Genomic DNA, 21,030 nt, shown 5'->3' on the forward strand with positions numbered 1-21,030 from the left:
GCGAGTAATCCTTTTTTTCGCAACCACCTTTGGGTTAAACGCTTGTAATTTCAGCGGCTCGTTTGGGAGTCGAAATTAGTGGCGAAACAACAGCCCAGGCACTTGTCTCCTTTTTTCGTGCTCTCATACTATCCCATGAATAACAAATGCCCTCGGGGCCAAGTTTCCAGACCAGCACAATGGCACCTAACATTTTATACGTAGGTTATATATGACAAGCACGTCTTTTTTTTTTTTCCATTTTTTTTCATCTCTCGGCCTGTCGTTTTCTCGCCCTCCGGCGACCTCTTCCAGAGCGACACGCTTTTCGGTTTTACTCCAAAGGAGACGCGAGCCTTCAAAACCCCTGACAGAACTGTCTCACCCGAGCACGAAGTTTCGATTAACGCAGCATGGATTTTTGCACCATACGTGGTTAAATTTTCGAATAACCAACGAATCACGGCAAAACGCAAAACCAAAACAAACTGAGGCATAAAATTAATGCACGCGCCGGTACACCGCGACAGGTAGCGGTGACTAATATTCGGTGCGGATGACCTCAGATGCGTCCGTATATATATATTTATTTATACATACAAGCACATTGGCGCGAGAATCCTCTTGGCAATTCGTTTCGTGGCTTAACGACACCGAGTAGCCTCGTGCCTAAGGTATACATGTGCACATTTATATTATCTGCGTGTGTATACATTTACACAGTCGGAAACAATCGCTCGTTCGGATCGCACCCACTTGTAGTGCGGTGGAAAATGACTTCTCCCCTCCCCGCTCCTCCCTTTATGGGTATAACGTATAGTTCAGTGTAGAGGTATAAAGGCACGAAACGCGGAATCAAACACACACACTTGTGTGTATGTATATATATATATAACGGTGCAGTCGCGAGCGAGCGATCCCTAATTCAAGCTGTGTTACGCGCGAGCTTATCCCTGTGTAAGCGCGTGGGCCGTTTGTTAGAAGGTAAAAAGGGGGTGGGGGAGAGAGAGGACGTCTTATCGGTAGGTTATGGTAGGGACGTGTGAGAAAACCTGAGAAGCTGAAAAGACCGAGTGCGTTTTCCTGGATGCTCCGTGTGTGTGTATATATACTTACGAGGAGGAGGAGGAAAAGTTACGACCTGGCTGTTATTGCTCGATTGTCGCGAAGAATATTGCTTCTCGTGCAGAGCCCGTGTGCTCGATTCAATTAACGTTTTATGCCTCATTCTGCGTTTTGGTGGGCTTTTAGGAACGAGGAGGGAGTACGACGATGGTTTTATTGTGTATATTCACAGGGGCTTATTTCGAAATTTCGTTTCGTATGAAATATACACTCTGCTGATATAAGGATACTTATGGACTGGAGTATCGAGATTTTTGTGATGAATGTATTTGGTAGTTGGTGCCAGGTGGTACACCTAGTTCAGTTGGTCATGGTGAACAGGTATCTTGTATTGATTGTGGTGGCTATTGATGCTTCAAAAATGAAAAGAGAAACAGTTAATAATGTCAATTGAAATTACTAAAATAATTTTAATACCAACAGTAAGAGTGGATTCCAAATTATTTTTCAATGAAACAAAAAAATTTATAAATCGTTTTTTTTAAATTATTACTTGTCATTTCGAGTTACAAACAGAATTTAAGATAACTCAAAAAACTAAACTCTAGCCCTCGATTGGTACATATACCGGTAATCAATGATCCGCTAACCAAACGTCCCATTCACAGATGAAAGAGAAAACACCGCCTGTGCCGTGGCAACTTAAAAAAACCAACTCAAGCCCAGATGATGAATATCGAATCTTTCGCGTGACGACCGTGCAGCACCCATTACCACGTAATTTCTCCCCCCTTTTTCACGGCGCGCTCGCCTATACAGAGGTTTGCAAATATCCACAGAGGACGGGACATTTTTGCATACACATTTGCCCCACTTTTGTCCATCACCATCGACTATATATCGAGAGTAAAGCTTGTTATGACAGCTGAGGCTCAGTTATGGGTGAACATCTGTGTTATGATATTTTGCTCGTTTGTCCGAGTTTGACACAAAGTTGTTCCTACTTACTAATGTGTATAAAACAAACATAAAAATTGTTTAAGCACTGGATTTTTCTCTCAAACAAGTTTTTCCATTGAAGTAAAAAAATGCAATTATACTAATCGGCCATTGTCGGATGTAATTTCAGGCGGCAGGGCCGCCGGTGCAACTCGAGCCAGTGGACCTGTCGGTGAAGACGCCCGTGGTGCTGCAGGTGCCGCGCTATAATCCGGCAGCGCTGATAGCGGTCGCCGCGGCGGCAGCGGCGCGCAAACCATCCTCCCCTGCCTCCACGGCGACGCCCACGACGACGAGCACGAGGACGACACCGCCGACGCAGCCGCTCCCGCCCTCCATCTGCGTGTCCACAGGTTAGTTTGCGTTTAACTTGTACGTTATATATTTTTGTTATATGTATATTTTTTTTTTTTCATTTTTCCGTATACTATGCAACACGTATTGTGATTGAGAAACAATGCAAGCGATACTCTGATAAGTATAGAATTCACCTGCACGGGTGTAATTTACTTTGCTTGGGAACTGGTTGTTATTTCTAGTTTTTGTTTTTGCTGCGTCGCGTTAACGCGTTAAAAATTTTTCAACTACACAGTATACGTTCAATGTAATACAGCAAGTTCACATGAGGGACAAAAAAAATGATTTTAGATTTTACAATAATTTTAAAATGGTTTCATTGACCATAACATTAAAATTATTTATCATGACTGGTGCGTTCATACTATTTGACATTTAAATAACTATTAAATCAATACTTTCTTTTTAAAAATAAAGTTCAGTTGATATCATGAGATTTTACAAACGAAAGGGAGATGCTAATGATTTTTTTTTAGAACTGAATAGACACTCGGCTAATAATTTTTTCTTCTTCCTCGAAAACATGAAGCATCAAGTGTTTCTAGTACAAAAGAAAACGTATTTCCCTAAAAGTAAATAAGCATACATATAGTATACCATCCCAATTCATCGGTAATCAATATACACCTACGCGTACTTATTATCCCTGAGTAGGTACTTGTTCTCTCGGAAAACAATAACAATGATAATCCCGTAAAATCATGAATACACCTCTAACGAAGATAAAAGAGCAGCACCAACAGTCCAACACTCCCAACTGTATACACACACACACGTATTATTTGTACACTACGTCAGTTTGTTCAATCCTCAAGTCCCTGGCACTGTACGCACACATGCACTACACACACCCATAATATATATTGTGTAGTAGCAGTGCAATTTACCTGTATACGTATGTAGCGCAGGTTCGCACGGAGCTTTTTTTGCGAGCCGGCAGCAGCGGCGCCCATGAGACTTCCGGCTTTCGTTTTTTTTTTTTTTTCTTTCCTCTCTTTCGAAGGAACAATGCGCGCCGAGAGAGGAATATTATTGTTTCAAGTTGGGAGAGCCCCGCCAGTTTTATCGAGCCTTGATTGTTTTGCTGTTTGCGCATGATTTGAATGATACCAAGTGATTTGGCCGATACTTTCTATGTACACCGTATAGCTGCGAGAGAAGGATATAATGAATGCATTGTAACGGCTGTGCTTTCGATACTTACCGTCCAACTTTATTGAGTATACTTGTACGTGGTTGACGGGCCGCGAGGCTGAAAAAAATACTTTCCTTCACGGCTTGTAATTTAAAACTTAATTTTGACAACTCTCTCGCACCTTTGCGTCTATATTTATACCACCGTGGCCTGAAATTACACGCCTCGCCGATACATCGGGTATTATATGCCTGTAGATAAGGATGGGCATCGAAAATTTAAAAACAAATTACGCGAGTCATTCTGTGCACGCCAAAGAACAAGAGAGAGAGAGAAAAAAGAAAGCAGTCGTATATCACGGCCATATCTAAGCTAATAAAGTACACTGGCTCGAAAAATCAGAGGAGACGAGGGAAGGAAGGAGGTAGGCAGAGTTCCGCGTCGTAAAAAAAATGAAGCTGCTGGCCCACCGAGAAGTGTATATACGTATACCTACGAACCGGAGAGTCGCAAAAATCGGGCCATAACTCGAAAGGGCCCCTGGGCTGCTGCGATGGCCTGCCACCGATATCTCTCGCTTCGGACTCTTCTGCACGGCAGCAGCCCATCCCACGGTTTTACCCGCGAGGTATATGAGTGGAGGAGAGATCAGCAGCGGCGGTATTACGAGGCGAGAGATATCGCCACTTTATTGCGCCCTAAGAGCTTTCCGTATAAAAGTAAAAGGGTGGCCCGATCTGGCCCCCCCGGATATTGCGGGGTATACAAGCGCGCTGGTTTTATGGGTTAATTATGCGACCGTTTTCGTTCTTTCTTTTTTTTTTTCTTCTCCCCCCTTGGCTTCTGCACGCGCGCCTGCATATCATTTTCGCACGCGAGTCGCGCGTTTGCGAAATATTGAGAAAAAAAAAAAATACTTTGAACGCTTTCTCTATACCCTCCCCCCTCTCATCGAGATTAAAAATAATGCCTCGCAATACCGCGCGTTAATGTCTCCCCCCAGGAAGGCAAAAAAAAAAAGGAGCACCACAAATCATCCGTTTATGAATGCATTCGCGGTGGCGATCAAATCAGCCGATTACATTACCTAATGAGCGTCAAAAGCGAGACCCGACGGAGAGCGCGAGGAAAATCAGGCGACGGGGGATTTTTCGCGCGTCCTATACTCGTTACACATATACAGAGCTCTTTAACGTCGCTCTAATGCGCAAGGGGCAATCAATTTTGTCGTTGGGCAACGAGAAATTTCGCTAGCCTCCCCCCCGGGGTGCCTCAGATGTCTATATACATATACATATATGCTCTGTTGTAATTTTTGAGTGACGTTCCGGTGCTTGTCGGGACGCTCAATTTGTTGCGTCATACACACTGGCTGTAAAATTGGTCCTGCCTCCTATATATAATATGGATATATATATATATATCTCGCATAGCCCCGATCCACATGGGTATACACCTCGACTTGTGTTATGTACAATCGTCACCCATATATGGCCAGATATGGCGACTCGAAGCGACTAATGAGCCGAGGGATGAAAATTAATCGCCCGATTACGTGGGCCATTGTGCGGTGAATATAGACGGGCGTTAATTACCATAGGGTCCGAGGTGAATGGGGGACTGGCGTCTCCCTCCTGCGCCGAGCTAATTTATCAAGGGGACATTGCGCCGTCACGCACTAGAGAGACGCCGCCTGTGGATTTTCGCGGACGCTTTCCTCCTCCTCTTTCTTTCTTTGCGCGCGGGACATTTGCATTTGCCGACGCTAAGGTTCAATGGACGCTTTGCTCTCGGTATGCGCGGCTACGCCATTTATATTTACTTTCAATGTATTGAAATAGGAGTGTCCACGTACACGTTTGACGGTAAAAAAAAAATTGTATATTCGGAGTTACTTGATCAGAAACTCTTTTTCACCGTAAAATCCGTATCTATACGTTTACGTGCCATTTTTGACGGATAGGTAGTATACTTACAAAAGCTTTGATCACGTTTCTTGATGATGCAACGTGAAAAAGAGATTGGACGTTCACGTATAAATATACGCACCTGTACATGTATAGGGTAGAATTTTTTTTCCATTCGTGACAATTTTGCCGATCGACGCGCAGGCTCGTTTATCGAATTATGCGTTTTTCCCTCCGCCTGCTCGATGATTCGCTTCTTTTCTTTTTTTTTTTTTTTTTTTTTTTTCACCTTCGAGCGCTTTTTGCCGCACTTACAGCCGATGATCGGGCGGGTTTATTGAAACGCGCTTCGCGACGCGCACTGCCGAGCTCATCCATTATGGGCGGTGATCCGATATGACGAGTCGATTTTGTACAAACTCCCCTCGTTTACAGCGACGCGAAAGAAGAAAAAAGTTTAACGGAATGCCATCGATTTTGTATGAATTCCTCAAACAGCTCCTTTCGATTTTAAGATCAAGTCCACCCGCCCAGTCGTTCTTGTTTTTCGATCCCTACCCCTGCGGGCACGCAAAGTGACAAACGAAATCCAGCTTGTATATATCTTGGCCGTGCATCTCTCGGCATTGCACGCGTGCGCCAGTTCGCGGTCCGGGTTAATAAGGCGCTAATGGAGCCATCAAGCCCGGGTGTCCATTCGATACCTCGATGCCAATTTAACCCACTGTATAAACTGCGTGATCGAAAAAAAAAAAAAACAAAAAAAAACCGAGGCATCCAATCACGGAAACGAACAGCACAAAGGCCCATCGCGCGCGCCAACACACAATACGTTTTCCTTCTCGGGCGAGCAAGTGCGCAAATGCGCGATGACGTGGGCAGATTTCCCATGCACGCATCCTCTTTATCCGCACGCGGGAGCTCCCCCTGATGGCCTCTGTGTATATATATTTAAAGCGGCTGCTAATTGATGCGATTCGCGAAATTATCGGGCGTGATTCGTCGCTTAATAAATCGAACGGCTGCACAATACGTGTTGTTCCATTATATATTACGGTACGTGTGGGCTGCAGGCCCATTGTTTGGTAGCAAGGGTTTCTTGGGACTCGTTTTAAGGTTTGGCTGTAGCCTGTAATTTCCACCTGTTTATTGGTCCATACGAGCTCCACATCTTGCTGAGATTTCTTTTATGTTTCGTTAAATTCATCGCTCCGGACAACGTCAAGACACGATTTTTTGACCTCTCGTATATATATGTATAGCTTTTTTGCATTGGTTTTTCCCTCGTTTGGCGTTATTCGACGCGGCTTGTTCAGTAACACGCGATATATATATATTTACACACTATCTATAGTATATAGATTCCCTATACCTACCTGATGTGAACAGGTTATCCAAAAGTATAGCTCTGATTCACAAAGCCATTGGTGTACGGGGGCTATTTGCAATGTGCTACATAACGTATATATGTACAAAAACTAATCTCGGAAGGAATACACTCGCGCAGTAAGGAAGACGATGCCTACAAGTGCATACACATGTATATATATAGAGTGAGAAGAGGTGCATCGGAGAAAGAGAGAACACCTATGAGGGAAGCAAAGGGAAAAAGAGAGAGAGAGAGAGAGAGAGAGAGGTTGGCTGTGCACACGAGCAAGACACATTCAGCGTTGGGAGTCGGTGCGGTGCTCAGCTCCCAGCCCGAGTTTGATTGTCCCTGATTAATTACGCCGACGCTCTCGTGTTGCCGTTGTACCCCACGTACGTATATATACCTGTACCCCTCTTTTCGAACTCGGAAGCCGCGGGCCCGGTAATCTAGATAATGCGTAACCGTATTAACGGCCCGGCCAACCCGACCGAGCGTAATCTTTTTGTCCGCCGGCGAGAATCATTCCTCTAACTCTCCCCTCCCCTCCCCAGCCCCCCCCTCACATTTTTTTTTTGTGCACAAGGGTACTTGTGTACATATATACGCAAAATGCTTTATGTATTACACAGGTACATTATTGTACGAATGCGCGGGAAGGCGCGATGTGTATGGGGCATGTCGGAGAGTTGGAATCCTAAGCGAGAGTCTAAGGTACTTACGCTACTCTGTACTGTATATACATATATATAGATGCATCAAGTATACTACTGTGTCGGGGATAGCTTTATGACGAGCGAGGAGGGTAAGTACCGTTGTTGTGGCGTTGGCGATGATGAGCGCTCCCTGCTCCGCTTCTTCGAGTGATTTAATTAAATTTTTTTTTTTTTTTTTTTTTTTTCGTCTCTTCGTCGGTGCACCGACTTTGTCGGAGATGTGCGTTGTATGCTCGCATGTTATACATCGCGCGAGCTACTGTTCTGTCATTCTGTCTGATTGTTATGGCGCTGTTGTTCGCCGAGAGCGCGGTTTCATGTGGTTTTCAAGGTTCGTTGGACTCGGTTGTGGTGAAAAAATTACCACGTGCACCAAAAATCCGTGCCACCTGAATTATAGCATTCGAGATCAGGAAGAAGAACGAGTGACTGTAGGATTCGTGAATAATATTACTTCCGTACGGAACAATAAGTTGGACGAAACTAAAAAAGATGATTTTTGGTATAATAATGCTGAGATGACAATGTACAAAGAAATTACTTTGGTATTGTAAAATATAGTACCTGGGCTTTTTTTCCGTACGTTCCATACAGTCGCTGAACGGGTGGTTAGGATTTTTTCCTGTGCAAGGTAATCGCGTTGGAAAAAGAAAAACCCACGAGGGTGCAGCCGCTACACAATCTTCGACACCAAAAGCGACGAGAGAGACGAAGGATAACAAAACCATAAAAAAAAAAAAAAACCCACAGCTCCCAACCCAAGAAGCGGCGATAGATCCGAAAGGAGAGAACAAGAGATCCCCGCGATCTCTCAAGGATCGCCTTAGGAAAATCCACATTGTGCATACAACCACGTATACAACGTACACATACACACACACGGCGCATCGTCTTGCATCTAATGTCAAGAGATCCTATCTGCCCCGGGTTATATATACAGTAGCCAATAGGTATACCCGACTGAAAAAAAAAAGAAGGTAAAAGCCGGTCCGTGGATATCGTGGCGTTGGTTGCATACCGAGGCGATAAGCGGCCGTGCATCTACTACTTGTCTTACGATCGTTTTGGCCCCCGATGAGAGATCGCTCTCATTGTCAGCCTCGTGTATACCCTCCCACTAGGCAACTCTCTGGTACCTGCAACGCGTGTACCTGTACATACAACGCCAAAAGAAAAGGTGTGGGGAAGGGGGTAGAGAGGAGCCTCGCACGTAAGAGGAGAGATGAGAAAACGAGGGGGGGGAATCAACTCTTGTTATTATGAACGCCGGTAATTTGTTAACGGACACGCGCTCTCTTTCTCTCTCTTTCTTTCTCGCGTACGTGATTTATGCCCAGACTCCCTCGCCAACCGTAAAAAAAATGCACACGTGTGCAAAAGCCTCCCTCACTCCCTCCCTCGAGTGAGAGGATGCATATATATACATGTAGGTCCTCCAAGTGTTGAAAAATCATAACGGCGCGCGCGACCGATTTTTCCCACCCATCCCGCGCTCTCTCGCATTGAATCGTCCCGAGGTAGGATCTAATGATGATGCACCCTGTTTGGGCCCTTTGAGCTGCAATCAAGCGACCCTTTCAATCATACAATATATCCGTCTCTCACGAGAGAGCTGCCGTATAGACGCGCCCCCCGAACGATTATAACATTTTCGTTCTTTTTGTATACACGAAGCTGACGATCTCCTACGTGCACGTGTAACGAATGGATTAGCAGGTGGCAGAGAAAAAGCACCGTCTCTCAATGGATCATCATCATTACTTTTCACGAGAGAAATTGAATTTCAAATTAGTACAAATAGCACCCGATGCCTTTGTCCTTGCATACATACCTACTAATATGATGGTATATTGTGTCGTGCAGCCGTAATAGCCGATCCCGCTCGTCGCGGTGTATATATGAGTACAGCCCGAGGGTCTCTATACTAATACACCCCATACGCGACCACCTCGGTGTTACGACTCGCGGTAGCCAACCCGCGCGTAGGTCTCTCTCGCTGCGTAATTTCTCGGACAATGCACGCGCGGGGTAAAATGCGCAGGTGCAATCGTCCGCGCATACACGTGTGTATACGTGTAAGGTGCAGCGGCCTCGGACAAATTAACGGATACGCGTCCGTGTGCGCGATTCAATTCCCAAGCCTCCCCCCCCCCCTCTTTGGCTGATTAATGAGTCCGCGGCATCAAAGGTGCAGCTCCTGGACCTGTGCGTATATACCCGCGTGCACACATATACAGAGCTTTTCATCGCGAGTCCTTATGATACAGCCGCGCGAGAGATCGCTCCCTTTCATCGATTAATTTTCCCGGCGAGGGAGCTAAGCACTCGCTCAATGGACCCCCCCCCCCTTTTCCTCATGCTCAGCTGTATATTATGGCCGATTGCGCGCACCAGATGTAATTACATATGCACGAAGGAGCGCTCGATTCATTTGCGCATATACTTTGTGCCCAAAGTGAGGCAGGCGTGTATGCGTTATGTATCCGAGGGGGAAAAAGAGCTTTTTGAGAAAGCGCGATCGATCATTGTCGCGTGACACCTGAATGCAAGCGCAACAAAGATGCTGTGTATATACCGCGTGCGCACCAATTTTCGTGAATCAATCGCGGTCATTCGAACCGTGGGATGTATACGTATACAGAGCGACCGAGGGCCTTGATTGGGGTATTATAGGCTCTCGGGGCTATCGGCCACTATATCCTCAAATGGACGTCGTCGACGCGTCAATGGTGCGACAAACACACAAAAATTTCCCCTCTCCATCGGCAGCGCATAATATGATGTACGTATATAATATACCTCCCCATCTGATTTACAGAGCTCGATCGCATTATGTTAATGCGGCTGAAATATTTATAAGTGCGAAAGGCGGTAGCAGAGGGAAAAAAGTCACGATCGCGAAATTAAAAGAGGAGGGGGGGGGAGAAAAAAATATGATGACGAACCTTCTCGAAATACCAATTTAATTGACGCACACATTCACGCGCTCTTATATGTATGTAAGGCATTGCCGATAATCGCATGTAGACTGCTTACTTACTGTACGCAAATGTGCTCGCGAGACGCGCCGGCTGCCTTCATTATCAGCTGTGTACGGCGCACTTTGCTTTTCTCCCATAATTAATGTTATGCGCGTGTTGGTGTATACATGCATATTATTACACGCGGTCATTGGCGGACGAACGACGCCCTGTCGTGTATATACATGCAATATATTATAATGGCCATACGTGGGTCACGAAGACAAGGGAAATAAGCTCTTTACTTCGTGCCGACGCGCGTAAATACCTATAATGTACACATCTTAGCAATTTTTCATTCGGTTGAACTTGCACTAGCCAAGACTATACACTGAGAATTGGACAATCGTCAAATTATGACTGAAACAGGTGGAGTCAAAGACGTTTTGTAAAATCACAATATTCACGATAAAATCTTAACCAATTGTCGCTCAACTTTCCTTTGTCTATGGTCGCAAGCTCGTGACTATTTCGAGGGCAGGGTGATAAGGTCGCCTTGGTATCGGAATAGCACAGTTTCCCCGAAATGTAACATCGATCCTCCCGCAAGGACTATAATAGTTCTCACGTAATTACTCCAGAGCTGCGTATTGAAACAAAAACGAAGAAAAAAAAAAAAAACGAAACCCTAGACCAGGCGAGCTTACCCCACTCGTCTTCCAATGGGATGTCGGGCGTTAAGCATCCATTAGACCGTCAAAAGACTCTATCGTCGTAAAACATCCCGAAAAGCCTTTTACCCGCGCGACGGAGCCCCCCCGCGTCAGGATGATCGACACGTATGCGATCGAGCTCTGTTTTCGCGTACACGTAATGCGTGCAAAAATACTTTATACGCGGACACACGTGGCAAGCTCCCCCATAAGGGGCAATTAAGCATCAGGTCCAGAATTTATACACACTTACCGATCGCTCGACTCGAGAAATAGGTACGTGCGAAAGAATATATATACATACACGTAGGATCTCTAGCATAAGTACATGTACACATAAGAGGAGGAGGAGGAGGAGGTGGAAAAAGAGTATAAGGTAAAGGGTATACAGAGAGTGAGGTACGAGAAGCGGGGTGGGGTGAGGGAGGATGGGTATCTCTCGAGGCTCGGCGATGCTGGCGGGGGCGTGAGAAGTGCCTTAGCCCTGTGACCTCCGGCTCCTCTCTATCTTCCTTCTCCACCTCTTCTCTTGTTCCCTGGCTCCCTCCACTCCTCGGCAGCAGCTATTAGCTAGCTCCTCTTTGAAAGATCTCACTTCGGTAGGTAGGAGAGTGTACAGGTATATGTATGTATGTATGTATGTATAACCGAGCAAGCAAACCTCAGGAGGAGATAGAGGAAGTAGAGAGACGCATATGGGAGCGCTCTCCCTGTGTACAGCCAAGGCACAGTATGTATACACATACACCCATGTAAAGAGAGAGAGAGAGAGAGAGAGGAGCCGCTGCTCGGACTTGTCCGATTGAATTTTGACAAGCTCGACAAGTTCCTCTCGATCGCTCGAGCCGATCCCGACGGCCGATTTACACCGCGCGTTCTATACACACGCGTATATATTGATGCGCCCAGCATCCCCATGAGCACTTATACACACACACACACACACGAGAAGAGAGTCTAGTCTAGTCTAGTCTGGTAGTACCAATGTACAAGTTGCTGGTGGTTGGTGTCGGCGGGCTCACTCTCCTCTGTGTATACCGTATATACATACATAACGTAACGCTATACATCTCTTCCCTCTGCTACTTTTGCTGCTGCTTCTTCTTCTTCGCCGAAAGAGAGGAGGAGGAGGAGGAGGAGGAGGAGGAGGAGGCCAGTGAACCGAGCGAGAGCGTCCGTGCCGATATACGCCTAATCGTGGGAACGAAATTGGACTTTCTCGCGGGGCAGCAGCGCTAGAGAGGGGCTGCTCTCTCCTCCTCCTCCTCTCCTTCTTTCTGCTCGCGATGCCTCACTTATCGACGAGCTGATTTTCTCCCCTGTGTACATACACAACTCTTCCTTCTCTCCCTCTCCCCCGAGAGTGGTGTGTGTGTGTGTGTGTGTGTGTGTGTGTACTCTCCTACACCAACACCGACGAGCTCTCGATATCGGCTCATGAAGATGATTAGCATACACATACATGATATGTACTCGGTTACCCATACGTATATTACCTGTTTTGATTACCGTCCCTCTTTGGCGATTGAACTGTGTTGTTCTGACGAGCCATCCGATCTGCATGACATTAATCGGTCTCTAACACAGCCAACGAGATCCATACAACTTCATTGCATTTGGCGGACGTATCTGTACACCATCCATATTGTAGTTTATTACGTTATATGGATTTGGGGAGATCGTCCTCACCTCTTGCTCCTGTCGCCCGAGCGTTAATTTTATGGACGACTATGTGTGAGTATTTCACTGGCGAGCACTTCCTGGGTTCAACGCTCCTCTCCAGGTGTGCATACGCTTTGGCTATCTCCCCGCGATGAAGTATATACACACGTACAAGAAGCTCGTACTAACCCCTTCCGACACACACTTTGCACCATAGGGATGCCAAGGGAAGATGGACCGTGTTCCTTTCTCTCTCTCTCTCTCTCTCTCTCTCTCTGTAGATAGATGCACACGTGTAAGCATCTTCCAAGACGCAGCTATATATACGGCGGTATAGACAGACAGGCAGGTTAGTATAAGCGAGCTTGCATAATATTAACCGGCCTGCAACCTGTGCCCTTCCCACACTTATCACGCGCCCGCAACCCCCTTTTGCACATGTATGTGTATGTGCTATCTCTTTGGGTTTTGCAGGAGATAATATACGCGAGGGGAGAAAGAGATTGGTGGGTGTGTGTGTGTGTGCCCTTGGAGAGGATATATTTTATATACATGTACAAGGTGTATGTGTAGGCACCCCTTGTGTTATTAGACGGAGATTGGTACCTATCGGCGCAGATTTACGCGCGTATCTCTAGATCGGCGGGGCACGAAAGCTGATCTGTTTATTGATTTTGCGTACAGGGAGAATGAGATAGCCGAGCGCTTGCGTTGGAAATCGATTTTATTCTCCGTAATCTCGCGCTCTTGCACTTTACGTATATATATATACATATACATCCTGTATGCATACGCGCACGAGTCGGGGAGTGATTCATTTTCAAGGTGCGCGGTGAGTGTGGAGGTTTATTATTAGGCTCGTAAAGTTGGTGGGGGGTAGAGGGGCGGGGGGGGAGAGAAAAAAAAAAAGACCGTATACATATTATATCGTAGGCGTACAAGAGTTTCTTTTATCACTGCATGATTTTTCAAGGACAGCTTGCTCTCTGGAGGATGCTGGCGAAACTTTCATGCACACGTACATATATGGTCTCGGTACAATTAGTCCAAGGGTACATATATTATATTATTACCTGTATGTACGTCAAGGCATCGGGGAATCGAACGCTTCTCGGAATGATATACCTATTGTACTTACGAGAGTGTTAATGTTTTTCCTTTTTTTTTTTTTTTTTTTTTCTTCTGCGAATTGCTGAACTTGTACATGTATAATACGTCCAATAAAAGCACCGCGACGGACGTTTGATCGGGTGGTGATCGTTTTCTTCTGACATAGCTACACACCACCGAATAGGTGCAAGGGAACGGGGAATGTTGCGTTATTGATATGGGAAAACATGAATACCGTATAGGTATGCGACCTACACAGGCACGAGTTTGTTTGGGATTAATAATGCATCCAAGGCGAGAGATATCCTTTGACGAAAGGGAGAAAGGACGAATGATAAGATTTTCTGTGGTAATTGTTGCGCCGTTTCTTTGTACAAGAGGTATGGTTGGTACACGTAAAAGGAGCTTGACACTTTTCAGCTTATGTATAGAAAGAGAGAGTGAGGCGTAGGCACTTTAGTCGAAGGAAAAAAGGAGCTGGGAAGCCAGCGGGGGTCAGCCGAGCCGCAGAGAAAGGGGGAAGCGGGGGGGGGGAAGAAGAGATGCGCGCTCGTGTCGGGCGGGGCTGGCCGCTCACGACTTGACTATCGCACGCCCCCACCACCGCAGCCCTTTGTATATACATGTATAAAGGTTCGCTCGGACGTCAAGGTGAAAGAGCGAAGAAGAGAAAATGAAGGAGTACATAGGAAGGATATCCACCTCCTTCTTTGGTGCAGCGCTGTGCATTTAACGTCTAAACTTTGACTTTGGAATTTTTATTCTCCGATACCACGCACGTCGGACCCTTCGTGCATATGCACAATGGCTCTGATTTATGTGTGACGTTTGAGCCCCAATCGAATCGTCTCGAAGGAGGGGGATGATAATACATGAATCGGGGCAAATGTGTACACAAACGCACACGCAACACGTTGATCCATTATCTACTAATAGAAAACGCCAAAGTGATAAATCATCCGCCAGTTAAAAGGACAGAGCGAGAGGGAGGACAAAAGGCCGTAACGTAACGTGTAGTCGAGGGGGAGGAGGAGGGGGGGCTAAAAAATCTCGGGATAGCGCGAATTCATTGAGCGTTGAATTCAATGGGCCTCTAATTAAGCCCGACTCTCCGCGTGTGCGTGTGCGAGTGAGTCAGTTACCAGTCAATCAACTCCCCCTTCCCTCTCTTATTCTTAAAGAACCGTGATCTGAAAAAATCGCACAAAGAAAGGGCGCGAGCAGGGGAGGGAGAGAGAGAGAGAGAGGGACAACTTCAAGGACAGGGTGTGGCCTCGCGTGTGCATACCTGCACGTGTGCATGTGTGTATACAGGATACGTAATGACTCTCGTGCAGCGGCAGCCCTCCCTGGCGCACTATATGTGCCCTTTAACTCGTAAATCCTCTGTGTCACAATAAGAGCTGTGTACCTACGTGCCCCAAAGTGTGTGTACAATATGGCTACGCTCACCTGTCCCGGACACCTTTATTGGAAAATCAGCGAGCGCCCATAATACATATATATAGATCTGTGGGTGCTACGTATAATATAAACATAGCACACTGCACAGGTACGGGATGTGGGTAACGCTCGACCCTCCGTATACGGTATATTATATTCAGTGCTCTCTTTTCTCACCGCTCGTGCAGCTCAGTGCGGCTGTAAAGAGAGAGAAAAGGTGGGAACAGTTGACGGAGTGTCCGAGGCCAGGGGCACCAGCTGGCTCACGGTCAGACGGACCCGAGTATCTATACTGTATACAGGTACACCGTGTTCTATCCTACATCGGCGTGGCAATACTGTTATAGGCTCCTGACATCATCGCCCATCGTTTGTTTCACTCGATGCTTCTTTTTTTCCCTTTCTTCTTTTTATCGATACTTTGGGCGCTCTCGAGATACCAGTGCCACTTTGATGATCGTCCAAATTAATTGTTTCGCTCGATCTCGCCTTTTGATTGATGAGAGACTGCAGAGAGTGAAAAATCATTGGAATTGGTTTGTAATAAAAGTCAACAAAAACAAAAAACAAAAAAAAAGCATCAAACCGAGCGTAAGAACCGTATTTTTCAAATTACACCCACCCCCCGATCTTTCATCTCGGGCTTTTCTCTCAAAACGATCATTAGTTATTTCGCCGATCGCGCCCGACTCCTCCCCAATCGTAATATACTACTTACGTATCCTGCAGAGGGAGGGAGAAAGGAAGAAGATACCTGTTCGATTTTCACTCAAAAGCAACGGTTCTCATTGTAAGTGCCAGCCAAGGTGGTGCTGGTGGTACAGTCTTATCCCGTAGTCATGCTCTCTGGTGCATGTGTATACCGTGCATGTACATCCATTCGATGTATATTATATGTAGAAGGGGTAGGTGTACGAGCGCAGGATCGATTTCCCATAGGAGATAGTCACGCCAAGGCTTCGTACACCTACTTACGGTGTACTCGGAGAGGAAGAATAAAGAAAACGGACAGAGAGAGCAATCTCCTCGGGGATATGGGTACATATGAAAGCCATCATCGCGATACCTGCTGATGGTGTACGCTAAATTTTAGGGAGACGACGCGAGGGATCATGGCAGGAGCAAAAACACTTCTTGCCCCCGTTTGACCCACTGGCGGTCGAGTATACCCCTCCTTTTTTTTCTCTTCTCCTCCTCCGGCTGTCGATGGCCCGGCGGGCGGTCTCTCTTCTTCGTGTTCTCTTACGTTATACACACGTGCTCTTTATTTCTCTTTTAATTCCAATACCGGTCAGTTTGCGTCATTAGCGAAAACTTTGCTTCGTCCACGTGTACGCCCTCGTTGCTGTAGTATCATACAGATGTCATATACTCCAAAGGTGCGAGTAAATTCTTGTTTATCCATCTTAACAGCGCGTGTTTGATGCCCACTCATGCGCGTGATAAAATGTTTTGTTCCTTCCAATCACGTATACCGATCATTATTTTTTACTCTGATGTATATGCACATGCGAGCTGATCGAGCTCTTTTCTGTATCGCCCTCCCGATGAATATCCCCTGCTGATAATAATTCCTGTAAAATCACTGCTCAAGGAAAAATATTGCATACTTACACGTAATATTACATAGCCCAGATCGATCTCTCTTAGGGATCCGCGAACACGAGGAGTCACGCGCCGTGTGTATGTACACATATAAAAACGTACGTGCCGGTCCATGAACTAGATTCGTCGTCGTCGTCTTGGTGGTCGTTAGCGAAGCGAGGGCGCGATCGAGTGCCTTTACAATGGGAATGAGAATCAAGCCTCGGTGCGTCTGAAATCACGATAAAAGTTTTCTTCGTACTTTTAACATACATATGTGCACCTTGTACGTGGCACACGCGTGCTCGTGCGTTTTCCATATATAGATCGCCGTTGCTGTACAGCGCGTATGTACAGTGTGCACTTTCAGGAGAAGATGGTGACTCATCACACTCGTATCGCGATAATGAGTCACTTCTCGGGTTTCTCATTTGCAGTGCCGTTCGGGCTAGTTTCTAGCAATCTCGAGAATAAGGTTTGGAACATTCTTTGTTTTTTTTTTGTTTTTTTTTTTTTAATTATAAAAAATACACGGTTTAGCAAAAAAATATTTCAAAGTTTAGCAGACTCCAGAGTAATCACTGTAGTTCTCCGGTTTTATGGCCCAGTGGGGTCATTATCAACACAATGTCATTAGGTAGCCCTCAGAGTCCTGCAGCCACTGCCTGTGTTCGAGAGTTTGAAAAAAAAAAAACATCTACAAAATGTTCACTGCTGAATTAGTAGGTTCACTGCCAATTAATGGTTCTTTCTATACATGCGCGTGTAATTCGACATACATTTATTGGGCTCTTTGTACGAGAAGGTGCAGCGCGCACTGTCACTCGCATATAAGTACAGCCAGACGGCGACGGAGAACCGCTTTGCTCTTGAGAGCTTTTAACGAGCTTTTGGCGAGTGCGCGTAAAAGTTTGAAACGATGAGGAAAATTACGGTACGGTCGCGTGATTTACACCCTCGCGACTTCGAAAACGAACCGTGTTATAGTGCCGCAGCGTTGCTTGTATAGACACAAATTTGCTCCCTTTTTCCGCTGATTACTTTTAATCGCCTCTCTCGGCTACAACTACCGTACCGCTACGGAGTCCCCGCACAGGTTCACACATCCTTGTCCGAGTACGTTTCTTACCTCGTATCCCTTTTGCATACGAGAGGCGTATACATATTACAAAGTGGATGCGCTGACTTTGAAACAAAGAAGGGAATCGTGCGGAAAAACATTTTATATCCGCGGGCGTAGTCCATAGGTACTTTTGCAATGCAGCTGATTGCGAGCGGTGCGTTGATAGGTCGCTGATTGGGTCGTACGATCAAAGTCTTTTACGCGCATTGCGTTAGGAGGGGGGGGGGAAATAAATTATTGCTAAACGTGACGTAAATCCACGTGGTTATTTATAGTGGACATTAGCATCAGAAGTGAACACCCGGGCACAGTTGTAAGACAATTTACGTCACACTTCACATTGGAATGAAGGGGAAGCTTCGTCCACCCGAAAAAATAAAAGTCGGATTATGCAGGGTAAAACTTTGGTATTTTCCAAAGTTATTCCGGTCAAGTTCCGAAGGAGTAACAACTGGTAGAGAGTCCGCCTTGGAAAAAACAAAAATCTTACAACACACGCTGCATTTATCTGGAGCATCGTGAAAACGAAGAGAAGACTGAAAAGAGCCCTGCCGCTGACTAGGTGCACGCACCCTCCCTCTTTCACTGCGGGGCCGTCGTAACTCATCACTTGGACATTCACAGCGCGAGCGGTTACACCAATGCTCGCGAGCCAAAACGCTCGCTCAGTCATGTGCTGGTCTTTCTTCTTCTTCTTGTGCGTCGTGTATTCCTGGTTGAGTGTGCAAGTGGATGGATGAAAAATTATTGGAGTGTCAACCGCAGTTAGCCTCTAAAACTCGGGTTTACAAATAGTAAGCGAGCCGTACTTGAAATTGCACTTCTTTTTTTTTTATATAAGATGCATTTTGTAGTTGGTAAGAATTGTAAAAACAACCAAATAGACCCGAGTTGCGGAAAAAGCTGCAAGTATGGTGCTCCAAAATGAGTAAAAATCAATAATATTCGTAAGCAGTTGCCATTTTTAATCCTGGCAGCAGCACGAACCAAGACTAAAGGAGATGCACCATTAGATGGTGTAGTGTACGTGGTATGGCTGGAAATTAAACATTCCCATCGCTGGAAAAAAAAAAAAAAAAAAAAAATAGCAAAACAGACGTACAGAAGAGGCTTACAAACGAAGCAGCAGCAACAACAGCAGCGAGAACCAGAGTTATGATTTACAGCGCGCGTGCACGCGCATGACCGGGAGGCAGTATACCTGCAACGACCTCCTCTCCATAGTGGGCCCGTTGTAGGCAGGTATATTGGGCATGTCCGCCGCTAGTTTGCATATTCGTCCGAGTATACATCATCTCTCTCTCTCTCTCTTGTCCCTATGCACCACCTGTGAAGAACAGCAACAGAGTCGTCGAGATGGTTTATCACGAGCTGCTCCGAGATTCATCGTAAGCTCGTTTCGATTAATTTATTTATCATAAATCAATTGGTTATTCGCCGTGTATAAATATGGTTACCGTGAAAAATGTTGTAAAAAAAAAAAAAAAAAAAAAAAAACGAAAGGTGGACCGAAAAAAGAAAGACGAAACAAGTATCGATAGAATCCAGCATAGAAAAGAGAAAGAGGGAGGGGGAGACACAAGAAGGGGGCCGCTCACGATCCGGCGATAGGTAGCGGCGAATTTGCATCGGTGGAATTTTCTCTCTTTCTTTCTCCTTGGCTTCCATATATGTATGCATACATACACACTGTAGCATCACAGAGGAGAGGAGCAGGAGGAGGATATCAGAAGCCGGTAGGCAGCAGGTCCAAGCAAGAAGCACACAAGTGGAGGACAAGATGGTCAGCACACACCGCGCAGTGCTACACACACGGTAGCGTGTATGCTTATGTGTGTATAAATACACCAAGCTCGTGCCCACGAGAGAGAGAGAGAGAGAGAGCCGCTATGACGCTATGCAAAAGAGTGGTATATGTGTACACGGCCAGCTTTTTCTATGCTTCGGCGAGCTTGACGTTTCCTGGATACGCCGCGCGCATTCGTTAATGCGACACGACTTTGCACGAGGCGCTTTTATGGACCCCCCCCCCCTATTCTCAACCCTCTTACCTCTCCCTTGCATGGAGAAAAATCGAGGCTTTGATCTCGATCCGATTGCATTTGGGTGGTATTGAAAAATCACTTTGAGCCTGCACTCTTGTTTTTTTTGAGCCCTCAAGAAAGCGTTCCCTACCTGCTGATGTGTATATGCAATCTTTTTGGAAACGAAACGCAAGAGGAGTCACTCCTCCAATACTAGCGTATAGCCAGAATCGAGTTGGCCTAACTGGTGATTCATGATTAAATGGCCATTAAATGTACAAAGCCTCGTCTGACCATACCGTGTCGTTTACTACTTTGACACACCCGATAACACCAACCTCAAGCGTCGCGATCACAATTAAGTATACCTCGGTGTTTTTTGCTCCTCTTTCCTCATGTATACGCCAACAAAACACACAAAGGCTCTATAAACAATCTAATAGCCCAAAAGCTCCCACGCGCCCAATCTCATCCCACAATCGAGTAATTTTCAAGCGGGGCACACGCAAACGTAGAAAACCCGATCGCGTAGCGCATGAGCAACATTACGACACAAATTCATCCGTCAGGGACAAAACGTGCCAGAGTAATTCAATAAATCAGCGCTCGTGGCAGGCGCTGCAGGCCACCGCGGGCGCGTCGTCACCCAAGTATACGTATATACATACGCGCAAACATGGTAGCTCGGCAAGTGCGCCGCCACGGAAAAACAAGCTAAACCGGAACTCCTCCCCATCCCCGTAACTCGCTCCATTTCCTTTTGCTCTTTCTCTCTCCATACATCTGATCTTTCATACCGATCTCTCGTACATTACACGCGTCGGCTACCGCATACGCATCATGTTCTTGTTTCGATAGCGACCGTGTTGAATGATAACAACGAC

General features: G+C 46.0%; 1 protein-coding gene across 2 annotated transcripts in view; it reads left to right on the plus strand.

The window, feature by feature from the left end:
* Positions 1 to 21,030, plus strand: part of LOC111642824 (uncharacterized) — a 346,613-nt gene that overhangs the window by 150,710 nt on the left and 174,873 nt on the right. For both annotated transcript variants that reach the window (XM_089593969.1, XM_089593970.1), the window contains exon 4: positions 2,174 to 2,396. In XM_089593969.1, the coding sequence (XP_089450095.1) occupies positions 2,174 to 2,396 (223 nt within the window). The remainder of the gene's footprint in view (positions 1 to 2,173; positions 2,397 to 21,030) is intronic.

Source organism: Copidosoma floridanum, unplaced genomic scaffold (genome assembly GCF_036245765.1).
Source record: "Copidosoma floridanum isolate Cflo_tuat_1 unplaced genomic scaffold, Cflo_Japanese_pri ptg000020l, whole genome shotgun sequence".
Classification (NCBI taxonomy): Eukaryota; Metazoa; Arthropoda; class Insecta; order Hymenoptera; family Encyrtidae; genus Copidosoma; species Copidosoma floridanum.